Source organism: Molothrus ater, chromosome 6 (assembly GCF_012460135.2).
Source record: "Molothrus ater isolate BHLD 08-10-18 breed brown headed cowbird chromosome 6, BPBGC_Mater_1.1, whole genome shotgun sequence".
NCBI lineage: Eukaryota > Metazoa > Chordata > Aves > Passeriformes > Icteridae > Molothrus > Molothrus ater.
The window spans coordinates 58,427,554-58,439,626 of NC_050483.2; the positions used below are offsets into that span (position 1 = coordinate 58,427,554).

The window sequence follows — 12,073 nt, forward strand, 5'->3', positions numbered from 1 at the left end:
ATGCTCCAGGTGAGATTTCTGTGTGTTCCCCATGAGTTTCTTGCTCTTCATGATTCCTGGTGAAGAGGAAGAAACTCATGGGGAGTTCACGACTTCACTACCCCTAATTTCAGTTTAGGGGCTGTGGGTAAAGCCCCTAAGCTGAAATTCATGATGGGGTACTAAACACATTTTGTCTTGGTGTTTCAGGATTAGGATTCATCCAGACTGGCAGAGCCTCTGAGGCCAGGTACAGTGTGTGCATAAAAAAAGTCCCTCTTGAAAGAAAAATTTCCTTTGTTGTTTTTCATCGAGCTAGTTTCCTTTCCTTCTGATTCTTCTGTAAATATGAATGAGTTTCTAGTCCTGGAGGTAACTGTTCAATATTTTTGTCAACCTGAAATTATCACAGAATGGTTTCGGTTGGAAGGGACATTAAAACTCACCTCATTCCAACCCCCTGCCATGGGCAGGGACACCTTCCACTATCACAGGTTGCTTGGGGTACATCATATTTTTTTTCTTGCAAAATATTGAAGATGCATCAAAGTTGATACATTTGCTGTTTCCATGAAACACTGCATGACTTTTATTAAAATTGAAGAATTGCTCTCCATGCCCACAATTAATATTTTTCCTTCCTTTAATTGCATTAAGAGTTTAATATTTCTTGCTGTATGATATTTCCATATTCCAGCAGAATAAAAAGCCTAAGAAGCTGCTTTTCCAGCTCTGGAGACATCATCATGTACTTGCTGATCCTTGTGGGTGGGTGGTTTATGTTTCAAAATTTGCATGATTAAGGAAAACCTGAGATTTATTTTAATTGAAAATGTAATCCTTGTGCTTCCCAGGAACACTCTGGTTGTCAGGTCTATAAAATCACTTAGTAAATAAAAATCTTCCCAAAAGCACCGTAGCAGAAGATGTTGCTGCTTCTAAGTCAGTTGAGTGCTTGTGGAGGGAGGGGGTGGGGGAATCAGATATTTTTGGGTTTCAGGGACATCTTCGTAGGCCCCGAGGAAGAGGGGAAGGAGCTGGGACTTCCATTAGGCTGAGACACCAACATGTGATGTGGTTGATGCAGTTGAAGATGTCTCTGCTCATTGCAGAGGGCTGAATTAAATGAGATTTAAAGGTCCCTCCCAACCCAAACCATTCTGTGACAGAGGACCTGGCCACTGGTAGTGATACATTAGGATTTTAGCTTTTATGTTTTTCGAATTCTGTACAGCATTACTCTAAACTCCACATGAAGTGTTAGTTACTGTTTTTCACATTTTGGTCGGACAAAACAATCCCTCTAGGCCTGAAATCCAAGGACACCCTCCAGCCTCAGGCCCCAGAAGTGTAAATAAAATTGAATTTGGCAGGGGGAGCAAACTGGGGGTGTATGACTTCATTACCTGAAGCTGTACTTGGAGGATTAACCCCTGATGTGTAAATGGATCAAACTTAAAATTGTCTGAAAAACTCGTGACCACTGCCCAGTTTGGGTGTAGCCCCTCAGAGGCTCTGACTGCCCAAGGTGTGCCTATTGAAGCCTTCAATAAATACCCACTTTATTCTCTTAATCTTGTCTAGCCTCCTTTCTAGGTGCCTTCTACTCCAAGGCATCAGTAGCCAAGGGACCACTGGCTGTGGGTGGTTGTTGGAATCCAAAATGCAAGGAAAACTCTACAGAAATTTGGGCCTGTTAAGCCAAAGCTTAGAATTAAACACAGGATTTGATCTGAGACCTTGGAAGAGGCTTCCAAACAAAGGTGCTGGAAGTGAGAATGTGGATTTACAGTTTAAAGCAGAGACACACGAAGAGGAGGAAAGTTTAGAGTTTTAGAGTTTAAGATACAGAAAAAATAAAAATAGTTACAAAGGTAAAACAAGGAGTTTAGAATGCAGCACTGTAGGTTTCTGTGCCATGACATGATTGGCTTAGAAAGCTTACAGTGTAGCATGAGTTCATAAGACAAAATATTTAAGGATTGGGTCAAAGACATAAATATCCTTGTTGGCAGTGTTTTATTGGGGAATAAGTCCTTAAAAGGTCTTGTAACTTAGGGTCTTGTGACCTTCTGAACCATGCAGTGAAGATGTGAGCCGAGCTCACCCTTCCTGCCCATGTAGGAGATAAGAAAATAAATCACATCATCTAAAAAACTCAGAGGTCCCATCTGTAACTCCTTCAAAATTCCTTCCAAAATCCCCATAGGTGGTCTGAGTGTTTTGGACTGGTTTCAGTGGTGTGGAAGCTGCTGTCTTGCAGCACCCCTGCACATCTTCACATTGTCAGCTTGAAGTGGACATTTAGCTGGTGCTGTTTATCTTATTTCCAGGACTTGCCTGCTAGGGAAGGCTAAAAATAGATCACATTGTGTTTTTCTGTTACAAAATCAGGGTATTAAAGAGTGAGTTCTTGGGCTGATTCACTGAAAATAGCAACTCATGTTAATGTCAGCCAGAGATCAGTGTACAAACATGCAGCTCCCAAGGGCATTAAAATGGCTTCAGGTTTAGTAGGTATTCCTTACAGTCATTAGGTGAGATTTTAGAGAGTTACTCTACTTCTTGGCATTTGCAAAATACAGGAAATTCTGGTTAAAGTCCAGTTTTGCCTCAATGAACAAAACATAAAACATATGATAATGTAGAGTGCCTTCAATGTGAACATTCTCAATTAATTGACACCTGCTTATGCGGGGTCACTTTTGGATCTGGTTTAGCATCTTTGGTGCCATGATTGTGGCACACAATGGTGGGGCAGGAGAACCCTCCCCTGCCTGGCAATCAAATGCTTTGCTGATATTCTCAATGCTGAGCAGGGATATCCAAGAGTTTTTAAGCCAGTGAGAGTTCAGACAAAGGACTTGAGAGTTTGATTCTTTAAAATCCATATAACATGACTGGGCACAACAGAGAGGTGAAGGGTTCTTTTCTCTGCGAGCCTTGGAAGTTGTTTTGGATTGAGTTGTTCAAGAAGCATTTGCTGCATGTTTCTGATTTTGTTAGAAGCAAGTAAAAGTTCAAACTGAAGTCTTGACTTCACTGTACATGAAAATTCCTTTGTAGGATACATCTGTTTTGATCTCAGTTTGACTGTTAGTCTCTTCTGCATCTTGCATCTAATTTGTATTCCAGAGGGATAAAATGAACTTGATAATGGCCTTTTAGCTTGTCATCTTAAAACACAGGCTCAGCCTGGAAGAGCCAATAAAAGTCTTGTTTATGAGAGTCTTACAGTCTAGTGATTGGGAATGGACTGATCTGCTGGCTGCAGGGACATATGCAAAGTGGATTTTAGATGGATCTTGCAGCTAGAGGTGTTCAAAACTAGCAAACAGCACAGTTTTGGATCTGAGTGCTACTCTAAAATCAGTTAAAGTCAAAGAAACACTTTATCAGGCATTCTCACTCTGTGCTTCCCATTGGGAGCATCTGCCCTTCCCAGGGTATCTAAAAGCCATATGAGCAGGTGGGAGCAAGTCACATTACTGCCATCACAGGCAGGGGGAAGAAGTGGGTGCCTTTAGAGTTGCTAATACCAGGTTATAAAACACCTGTAAGAGAGGAGGCTGTGAGTTGTCTCCTAACCCTACCACTTTCTCACCACTCACTTTATAAAGATGTTAGTATAGCTGGTTCAAACTTTGGTATCCAAAGTCCAATGAGATGGATCCCATTATCAACATGGAAATTCATTGTTCCAGGTCCTTATGCATCTGTTTTCCTTTAGCTGTGATGATCTGCCCTCCTTGGGTATGTTACACCACACCTGTCATCCTCTCTGGATCAGAAAACCTATGGTTGCCTGGAGCTCAACTCCAGCTGTGATTGCAGCTTCAGTGAGAAGAGTAAATAACCTTTACTTGTGCAGCAGGTCCCTGAAATATGTATGAGTAGTAACTCATGCCAGCAGAGTGGGGCAAGCCAAGGAGCAGAGTGAGTTTGGATAGCATCAGCCCCTCTGTGGTGGCAGCGTGCAAGGCTCGTTAGTGGATGTGATTCAGCACTCCCCAGCCCTGACTCTGCTGCCAGGGCTGGTTTGCTGTCTGGTTAGTGAGTCAGCAAGCTTGCAGCTTCACCCTGCCCTCGTCTGGATGAATATTTACTGAGCCCAGGGACACAGAGTGCTGCAGGGAGGGTGGGGAGAAGCAAACGGGCTCTGGCATGAGGAATCTGTGCTGAGACACGCTGTGGTGGGCTCAGTGTTGGCCAATTCACGCCTTATTCACTCATTTCCTTTCCTAATAGTGCTGGTGCTGGTCTGTTTCCAGAGTTTAGTGAGTGCCCCATCAGTTTTTGCCTTAACTGGGAGCAGGTGTGGAGGGTGCAAGCCTGCAGCCTGGGTTATCTTTTACACTGCTGTGATTGTGATTCACACTGCAGGCTTCCTTGACAAATAGGGAATCCTGAGGGAGAGTAATTTGGTATGTAGATTGATGATAGAATAATTTAGATTGGAAAACACTTCTGAGATCATTGAGTCCAACCATTCCCCCAGTAGTGCCAAGCTCATCACTAACCCATGTCCTCAGGTGTCAGAGCCACACATCTTTCAAATCCCTCCAGGGATGGGGACTCAGTCATTGTCCTGGGCAGCCTGGTCCAGGGCTTGACAAGTCTTTCCATGAAGAAATCTGCCTCCCTAATATCCAATCTAAACCTCCTCTGGCTTAACTTGAGGTCATCCCCTCTTGTCCTGTCTCTTGTTCCCTGGGAACAAAACCCAGCCTCCCCTGGCTGCACCCTCCTGTCAGGGAATTGTGCAGAGCCAGAAGGTGCCCCCTGAGCCTCCTTTTCTCCAGACTGTTCTCCCCCAGCTCCCTCAGCTGCTTCTCCTCAGACTTGTGCTGTTATTATTTATTGTTTATTATGAGGAGCATCACCCTGAGAATAAGAAAACTTAAAACATGTTCCAGGCTGAAAGCACAGAACTTGAAGCAAAGAAGAACATATGAAGAACTGTTGTAAAGGTACCTGGAAACTTAGTTTGGTTTTGAATTTTGGAGGGAAACCCCCATATTTTCCCACTCTGGTGCCTTGCATGAACTCGAGGTGAGTGAGGTGGCACAGGCCTGTGGATTTTATGTTGACTTGTAGTATGGCAGTAGTTACTTGGGGTAACTGTTCTGCCATCCTGGTAAGTCAGCCATCACATTTAACTTGTGGATGTATTGGAGAGAGGGACAGAGCTTCCTCCTCTCTCTTCCACTCCATATTATTTTACTCTTTTCTTCAGCACACGTAGAGCAGAGATGGAGAGCACAGAGGAAGGAGCAGAAATGTAGGAGCAGAAATAGATGGCCAAAGCTCACTCTTGTGTGGCCTGAGAACTGATGCTTATCAAACTGCAATCTTTGATGGAAGTTCTAAGTACCAATTCCACAGTTTTAAAACTGTGGAAGTACCAATTCCACAGTTTTAAAACTGCTTAGTTTTAAGCAGTTTTGTATCTTCTTTATTTCTTGTGCAACTGTTTTAGGAAGCAGAGATGGCTGGGGGGAGGTCCTGAAAGATTGCTTTGAGGAGCTGAATTTGGCTTCTGCCTTAGTGTTGAAACAATGGCTGAATCTCCTTGGAATAAAAAAAGGCAGCAACTCTTAGATTCAGTCACGTTCTGTTGTTAGTGCTGAAATTGTCTGGAAGAAGTGTCTGGAATTGCCTGACATTGTCTCATGCATTTCATCCTCACCATTGTTAAGGTTCATTAATGATTCCATTATAAACCCCTATTTGCAGAAATGGCTTTCTAAAAGCAATCTCTGTGTTATATTATTATGTTGTTTATATTATATAAATGCTCAAGGACTAGACATGTATTAATAGGGAGCCTTGTGATTGTGGAGCCAGCAATTACTTGACTGGTGATTACTCCATCACAAACTCTGCTGACTCTCAGCACTTCGGACAGGAGAATAAAATTCCCTCTGCAAATTGGGAAGATAATTTCCTTTGGAATGGTGGTTGTTACACAGTGCTGGAAATCCTCTGAATGCAGATAAGCAGTTAAAGCCAGTTAGCTCAAGGCAGTGCAGTTGATGCTTTGGAATAGACTGTCATGGTGGAGAGCCTTGTGAGTCACCAGGGATATAATGAAGATGCTGAAGGAGATCTCCAAGCCTTTCAGAGAACAGGATGTGCTGGGTGACAAACCAGACAGCTGCAACCATTTCTCTTCCCTGTACTCCTTCCATGATGTGTCCCACTGGGTGGGATGGCTGTGGGAGTGGGATGAGGTACTTTGTCCCTCCTGTCCATAGGGTGGGATGGCTGTGGGAGTGGGATGAGGTACTTTGTCCCTCCTTTCCATAGGGTTAATCACTGTCTCTTGCCTACTGTGTCACTGTGCCCCAAGAGGAAAGTGAGGCCACTCAGTCCCCAAAGAGGGACAAGAGAGCAGCTTTACAGGAATGTTCAGGGCAAGATCAAGGGATCATGTCCTGGTGGGTTGCTCCAAGGACCCAAGAATCCCCTCCTACCCCTCTGGGTACAGAGGAGTCACAGGCTGCCTCTTCCATGAGGATGCCACAGGACAGTTCTCCCCACGTGCCATCCTCTGCTGTGGCTGCATCCTGAGGATGATTCCAGCTGGGACTCTTCTTCCTTCCCTCTCCTCCCTGAGGGTTAGGGAAGGGACCAGTCCTTGCACACACACCCCAACCACAACATATTATTGTCTAAATCCTGTGAGATTCCAGCATGGTGCTTGAGGAAGCCCAAGATGGAGAATTCTAACCCAGCTATTCTTCATCCTTTTCAAACCACTTTAGTTTTCCCTAGAGCCAGTGGCTTCTCCCTCTTTGGTGGGATAGTGAGGAAAGGAGGACCAAGCCCTGGACTGAGAATCTCCACTCTCAGCTGCTGTCAAAAGCACAAGGACTACAGATAAAAGGGCTACTACCCTTAAAAATTCATCAACTTTGCCAGCAGATTCTGGGAGAGCTAAGCTGCCTTTCTGGTCGTTCCTTTTTTGTTTCCCATTGTTCCTATAGCAAACACTTGAATATAAATGGTAAATTCTTGGATAAAACTTGATAGTTGATCTCTTGGTGAAGAGCTCTGGAGCCAGGGCTCTTTAGAAGTGTCAGTAACCACTTCCTGGCAAAGGAAGCTCCCAGCACAGTGCTGGTTGCACAAGGGGATGAGATCTTCTAAGAGTTCCAGAAGTTGTGTGGGTTGACACCGCTTCGCTCAGTGAAACTTCTCCATTGCTCCAAGTGAACAACTTCCAAAAATATTAATAGTAATAATAAGGAAGTAGAAGAGAGAGAAGGTGTCAGGGAAAGAAGACCTAACATGTCCTGACTGTCTCAAGGGAAGTGAGGAAGAAATGTAGACCAGCCATAGCCTATATATATATTTTTATATATATATATATATATATATTTCTGTATCTGTGTATCTGTCTAGGTTGTGACAATTTTTGTAGGGTGTTAGAAGAGCCTCCTGCAGTACCACTGCTTTATTATCAGACACAGACCTGGATGTCACCTGTTCTTTTGCCCAAGGCATTCCTGATTTAGCATCTCTATAGGAGTACCATTATTCAAAGTTTACTTAAAATAATTACTATAATCATCCGTATATTGTCACAGTGTAAGGAACCAGAAAATTGCATTGCATAATTCCCTCGCAGTTGTCTGAGAAATCTTCAGTCTGTGCTGTGTTGCCAGCACAGCGCAGAGATTTGATGTGAAATCCCAATTTCCTGCAAAGGGGCTGCCGCGGTTTCGAGTCCGCGAGGCGCCGCCGCTGATACATTTATATTTTATCTGCCGCGCTCCACAATTGAATGAAAGAGAAGTGTTGGCAGGGGTCAAGCATTGTTTGAACGTGTTGCAAATGGTTTCCCAGGGAAACAGCAAATCAGTACTCGTAGGCTCCTGCAGCATCTCCAGAACAACATCCAGCCACCAGCCATAGCCCCGTGTTTGCTGTAGTACTCGGGACCAGGGGCGATGCACAGTGAGCCAGAGTGAGCGCCTGAGCAGGAGAGCAGTTCCAGAGGATGAAGAAACATTCGGCAAGAGTGGCACCGCTACCATCTTACAGTGTTTCCGAGTTAAATTCGCCTGTGCCAGACGGTAAATGCTTTTTTTTCCCCCCTGTAAAATCTCATCCTAGGCAGGAGTTCACTCCGCATGCTCCTCCTGCTCCATTCCGTGCAGAGTAACAGGAATATTATGTGTGTGTGTGTGTTTTTAAAGTAATGCTCAGATAGCATTTTTAACACTTTAATATCATCTGGGATAAGTGCCAGTTAAATTTCTGTTGCCTGTGTTCAACTGTTGTGTGAATGATTCTTGGTGAAGAAACTGATGTTGAAACATGAACAACGGATAAAGTTGTTGTACTTCAATTCTGGCTTTTAAAATGATGTGACATTAGGTCCGTGTAATGTTATTGGCTTTTCTGGAGTATTTTACTGTGGTGCTCTAGATTTATTGGTTTTGCTGTGAAGACAGAGGCACCAACTTTTTTTGTGCTTGCAGTCCCTCAGCTCAGCTTAGCAGTTGTCCCCTTAAACTGCTTTTTCTCCCCTGGTTTTCAGAAGTGTCAGCTCTTAAGCAATTCTTTAAGACAGAAAAACCACAGAAATACAGAAACCAGAAAGATAGAAACTGGGAATTCTTTTGTATGCTCTTTATCAGACATGAGAACCTAATTCCTTTAAGAGTGCCCATCAACTTCACATCACACCTCAGAGTCACTGGGAACGTGGTGATGTTGTCCAGCAGGAGATTTCACTGCCCTGATAGTGAAACAAATAAAAGTCAGTGTGCTGAAAATGTACGTGCTGTATAACTCAGAGGTCAAAAGGGAAAGCTTCCTTAAAAACAGTCCTGATGTTCAGGTTTGAGTTTTTGACTTAAATGTCTGTAGAAATCTCAGACTTTAACTGCACCATTTGAGTTTATAATCCTCAGTGTCAGATGTTCCAAAGAGCTGCCTGGTACTTCCCCAAGTTGTTTGTTGTGCCAGAAATGAGCAGTTTTCCCACCAGGTGTGTGTGGTGAGGACACTGGAGCTGTAAAACTGCAAGGTGTGTGCTCTGTCTCTGGCTTGAGCCAACCAGCAATGAAAATGTAATTCCTTTTTGTGAGTTGAATTCATCCAGGAGCAAAACAAAGCCAGAGCCACGGTCCAGTGCTGGTCAGCAGAGCGTGACCTTCGATCTACCTGGCTCAGGCTGCCTTCAATTACAGACAGGGCTGGGGTTTGATAGACCAGGCAGGAGTTTGTGTTGTTTTTCTCAGAATTTTGTGTGTGATATTTAGAATTCTGCAGGCTTGGTAGTTACCTAGTGTTTCTTCCTTGAGGGGAAAAAGCCTTAAGGAAAGTTGGAGGAGCTGAGTGCTTATTGCTGGTGCACAGCACCGGGCTTTAGGATGTGTGATATTGTGATTCACACCCTCACCTGCTTTTTTAGGAGCAGTGTTACGGCCAGGTGAGCCGGCTGTGCTGGTAAAATGGGGTGATTTGCTGCTCTTTATTTCCTGAGGGCTCAGACCAGGCTTGTGTCACGCTTGGAGGGGAATGCAGAGCATGAAAAGTTGTCCCTGCCTCACAGGGCTCCAAGACAAGCTGTGGCTGCCTTCATCTTCAGCAGTCCAGCTGCTGCCAGGTGCCTCTGTTAGACCTGTGTTAACATTCTGCCCATCCTGGGCAGCAGCAGCAGCAGTGCCAAAACTGCACTGCCTGGTTCCTGAGGGAGGGAAAATCCAGTCTTCATAGGAAGAAAGAGCAATAGACTGGAAATGACTATATGACAGCACTTGTCATACCCAACAGGCTGCAAATGGAAAGGTTCTTGCTCAGGATGGACCTGGCCAAGCTGAATTAATACTGAACCCATACATTAAATGTGTGTGCAGCCAGTTTTTACAGATCAGCCAAGATCATTTAGCATGAATTCCCAAAGAATCCTAATGGGATGGGGCAGCCAGCTTCCCAAAAGCACTGCATCTGACCCCCCTTTCTTTCCCAAGCATGAGAGGGCACATGGAAGAGATTCCAGAGCAGCTTGGGCTGTGGGGCTGTGTGCTGGGAGGAGAGCAGGGGAGCAGTGGGCTCTGGATGAGCACTTTTCACACAGTTCAGCTTTGTGGCTTCCTGGATCCCTCCTGATAAAACCACAGGAGCTGCTGACTCCTGGAGAGTGGAGTGAAATCCAGGCAAGAAGACTCCTTTGGTAGGGAAGGTGCACTCAGTGCTTGGAGATGAGTGGTCCAAAGTGCTGCTGCTCATGTGGAGGGAAATGGTGCAGAGAGCTGCTCAGGGTGGTGGGACGTGGGGTGAGTGGGAGGATGTGAGGTGTGTGCCAAGCTGGCACCACAGCCACCAAATCCTTTTGAGAACATCTCTTCACCTCAGCCTGGCCAGCCCCCACTCCCCAGAATCAGCCAGGTGTGTGGCATGGACACTGCTTGGAATGTCCATCCCACCTATCCCAAAAATGCCATCATGGACAGGCAGGGATGAGACCTGCCAGAGCTGTTACCTCAAGGGCAGTGGAGAAAACACATGGAAGTATCTCCTGGGATTGCAAAATGCAGCAATACAGCGATAAATCCCAGCTGCTTACCTGGAAAATGTTCTTTTCCAGGCTCTAAAGCTCTAAGTCAGGCAAGGGAATTGAAGCATGTGCTCAGTGCACTGCAGAGCTGCCATGGCCTGAGTCTGAGGCAGGCAGCCTTGGACTCATCCATATCCATCCAAATGTGAGCCTTGGTAAGTACTGAGAAATCTGGGAGAGCTGGGCACCTGCAGCAGGTGATTCACCTCCCAGGACTGGTATCTGAGGGAGCTGGCACGATTCACTCCCCAGAGGCACCCAGCAGAGGCAGCAGTTTGTGTAGGAAATGAATACAAACCCAAATCCAGAGTGCTGCTGAGTGTCCATCAGTGGCACAGCTGCTCTTTTGGGTCTTGGGACATCCATGAGCCAGCCTGGATTTATGGCTGTGTTTCTTGAAAGTAGAAGCTGTATTGTGATTATTTATTAATGAGGTACATATGAGTGATATCTGGACTGTGGTGGGTGTAAATTCCTTTCACAACAACTTCACATCAAAGCAGCCTCGTGGCTTTCATTGAAGCTGCTCTTGAGTTACAGCAGTGAAAGTAAAAGTGAGAGTTTAACTGGGAGTGTCTGTTCATTTTTGGAAACGTCACCAAATTCTAGAAATGACAAGATTAATTTTCAGAGGACTTTTTTAAAATAGATTGTTAACCTTTTGGTTTGGAGTGGACTGTATAAATTGCAAAACAATTGGAAGCACATCTGATATAATTCATTACAAGATTTATAGCAGAGGGAGTTTTTATGGGATGGTGTGCAGCTTTGAGTCAAATTATTTGTGTTTATCTTGCTCAGTCAGTGCTGGAGTGGTGGGAAGATGGTCTGATCCTGAGATTGGCTTGAATTAATGTTGGATCAGGTATATCTGGGGAGAGGGAAAAAAAGTTCTGTAGTCTGATGTAGCAAAGGATATCCCTTTGAATGTGTGAGTCCCAAAGGTCTCACTCAGAAGTTGTCACTGAGTGCTCTCAGAGGAGTGTTTCTGTAAGCAAAAACTTAAAATAAAGTCCTGGAAGGAGACAAAGGTCTTAAATTCTGGTGTTGTTCCCCTCTTTGCCTGGGAAAATTTCTGTGCTGAAGGAGGAGATGTCCATCCCCTCCCCACAGGAGGTCAGTCTGCTCTGCCTCCAGAGATGTCGTGGTTAATTCTGAGATTTCAACACACCATTTGTTTTTCAATGTTTTTCGTTGTTTATCAATGTTTTCTGGCAGCAGAATGCAGTCCAAAACATTCCGCTCCAAATGGATGTTCTAAATATTTTTTTTTTGGTAGGTCATTGTGTGTTGTAGAAGTTTTGATTTCAACAGATAAAAATCATTCTTCATTTGCAGCACTCCCTTCTGCATACCTTCAAACTCGAAGTATGCTGTCATGCCCAGTAACTTTCAAATATGAGTAGCCACTGTGTTTCAAAATGCATATTCCAGCTGCCAGTCCCACACAGATGTTCTCAAATAAAGCCTCTTTCCCAGGATCTGCTCTGACACTCCCACACTGGTGCTGGTGTGTTATTT

The 12,073-nt window shown here is 44.6% G+C and overlaps 1 protein-coding gene across 3 annotated transcripts in view; it reads left to right on the forward strand.

Moving 5' to 3' along the window:
* SLC35F4 (solute carrier family 35 member F4) overlaps nt 1-12,073 on the forward strand; it is a 118,167-nt gene that overhangs the window by 74,820 nt on the left and 31,274 nt on the right. The window contains exon 1 of one of the 3 annotated variants that reach the window (XM_036385002.2): nt 7,925-8,060. The exons of the other annotated variants lie outside the window; for them this stretch is intronic. Coding sequence (XP_036240895.1) covers nt 7,985-8,060 — 76 coding nt within the window. The 5' untranslated portion in view covers nt 7,925-7,984. Of the gene's footprint in view, nt 1-7,924; nt 8,061-12,073 lie in introns of those variants that run through there. 3 annotated transcript variants of the gene reach the window in all.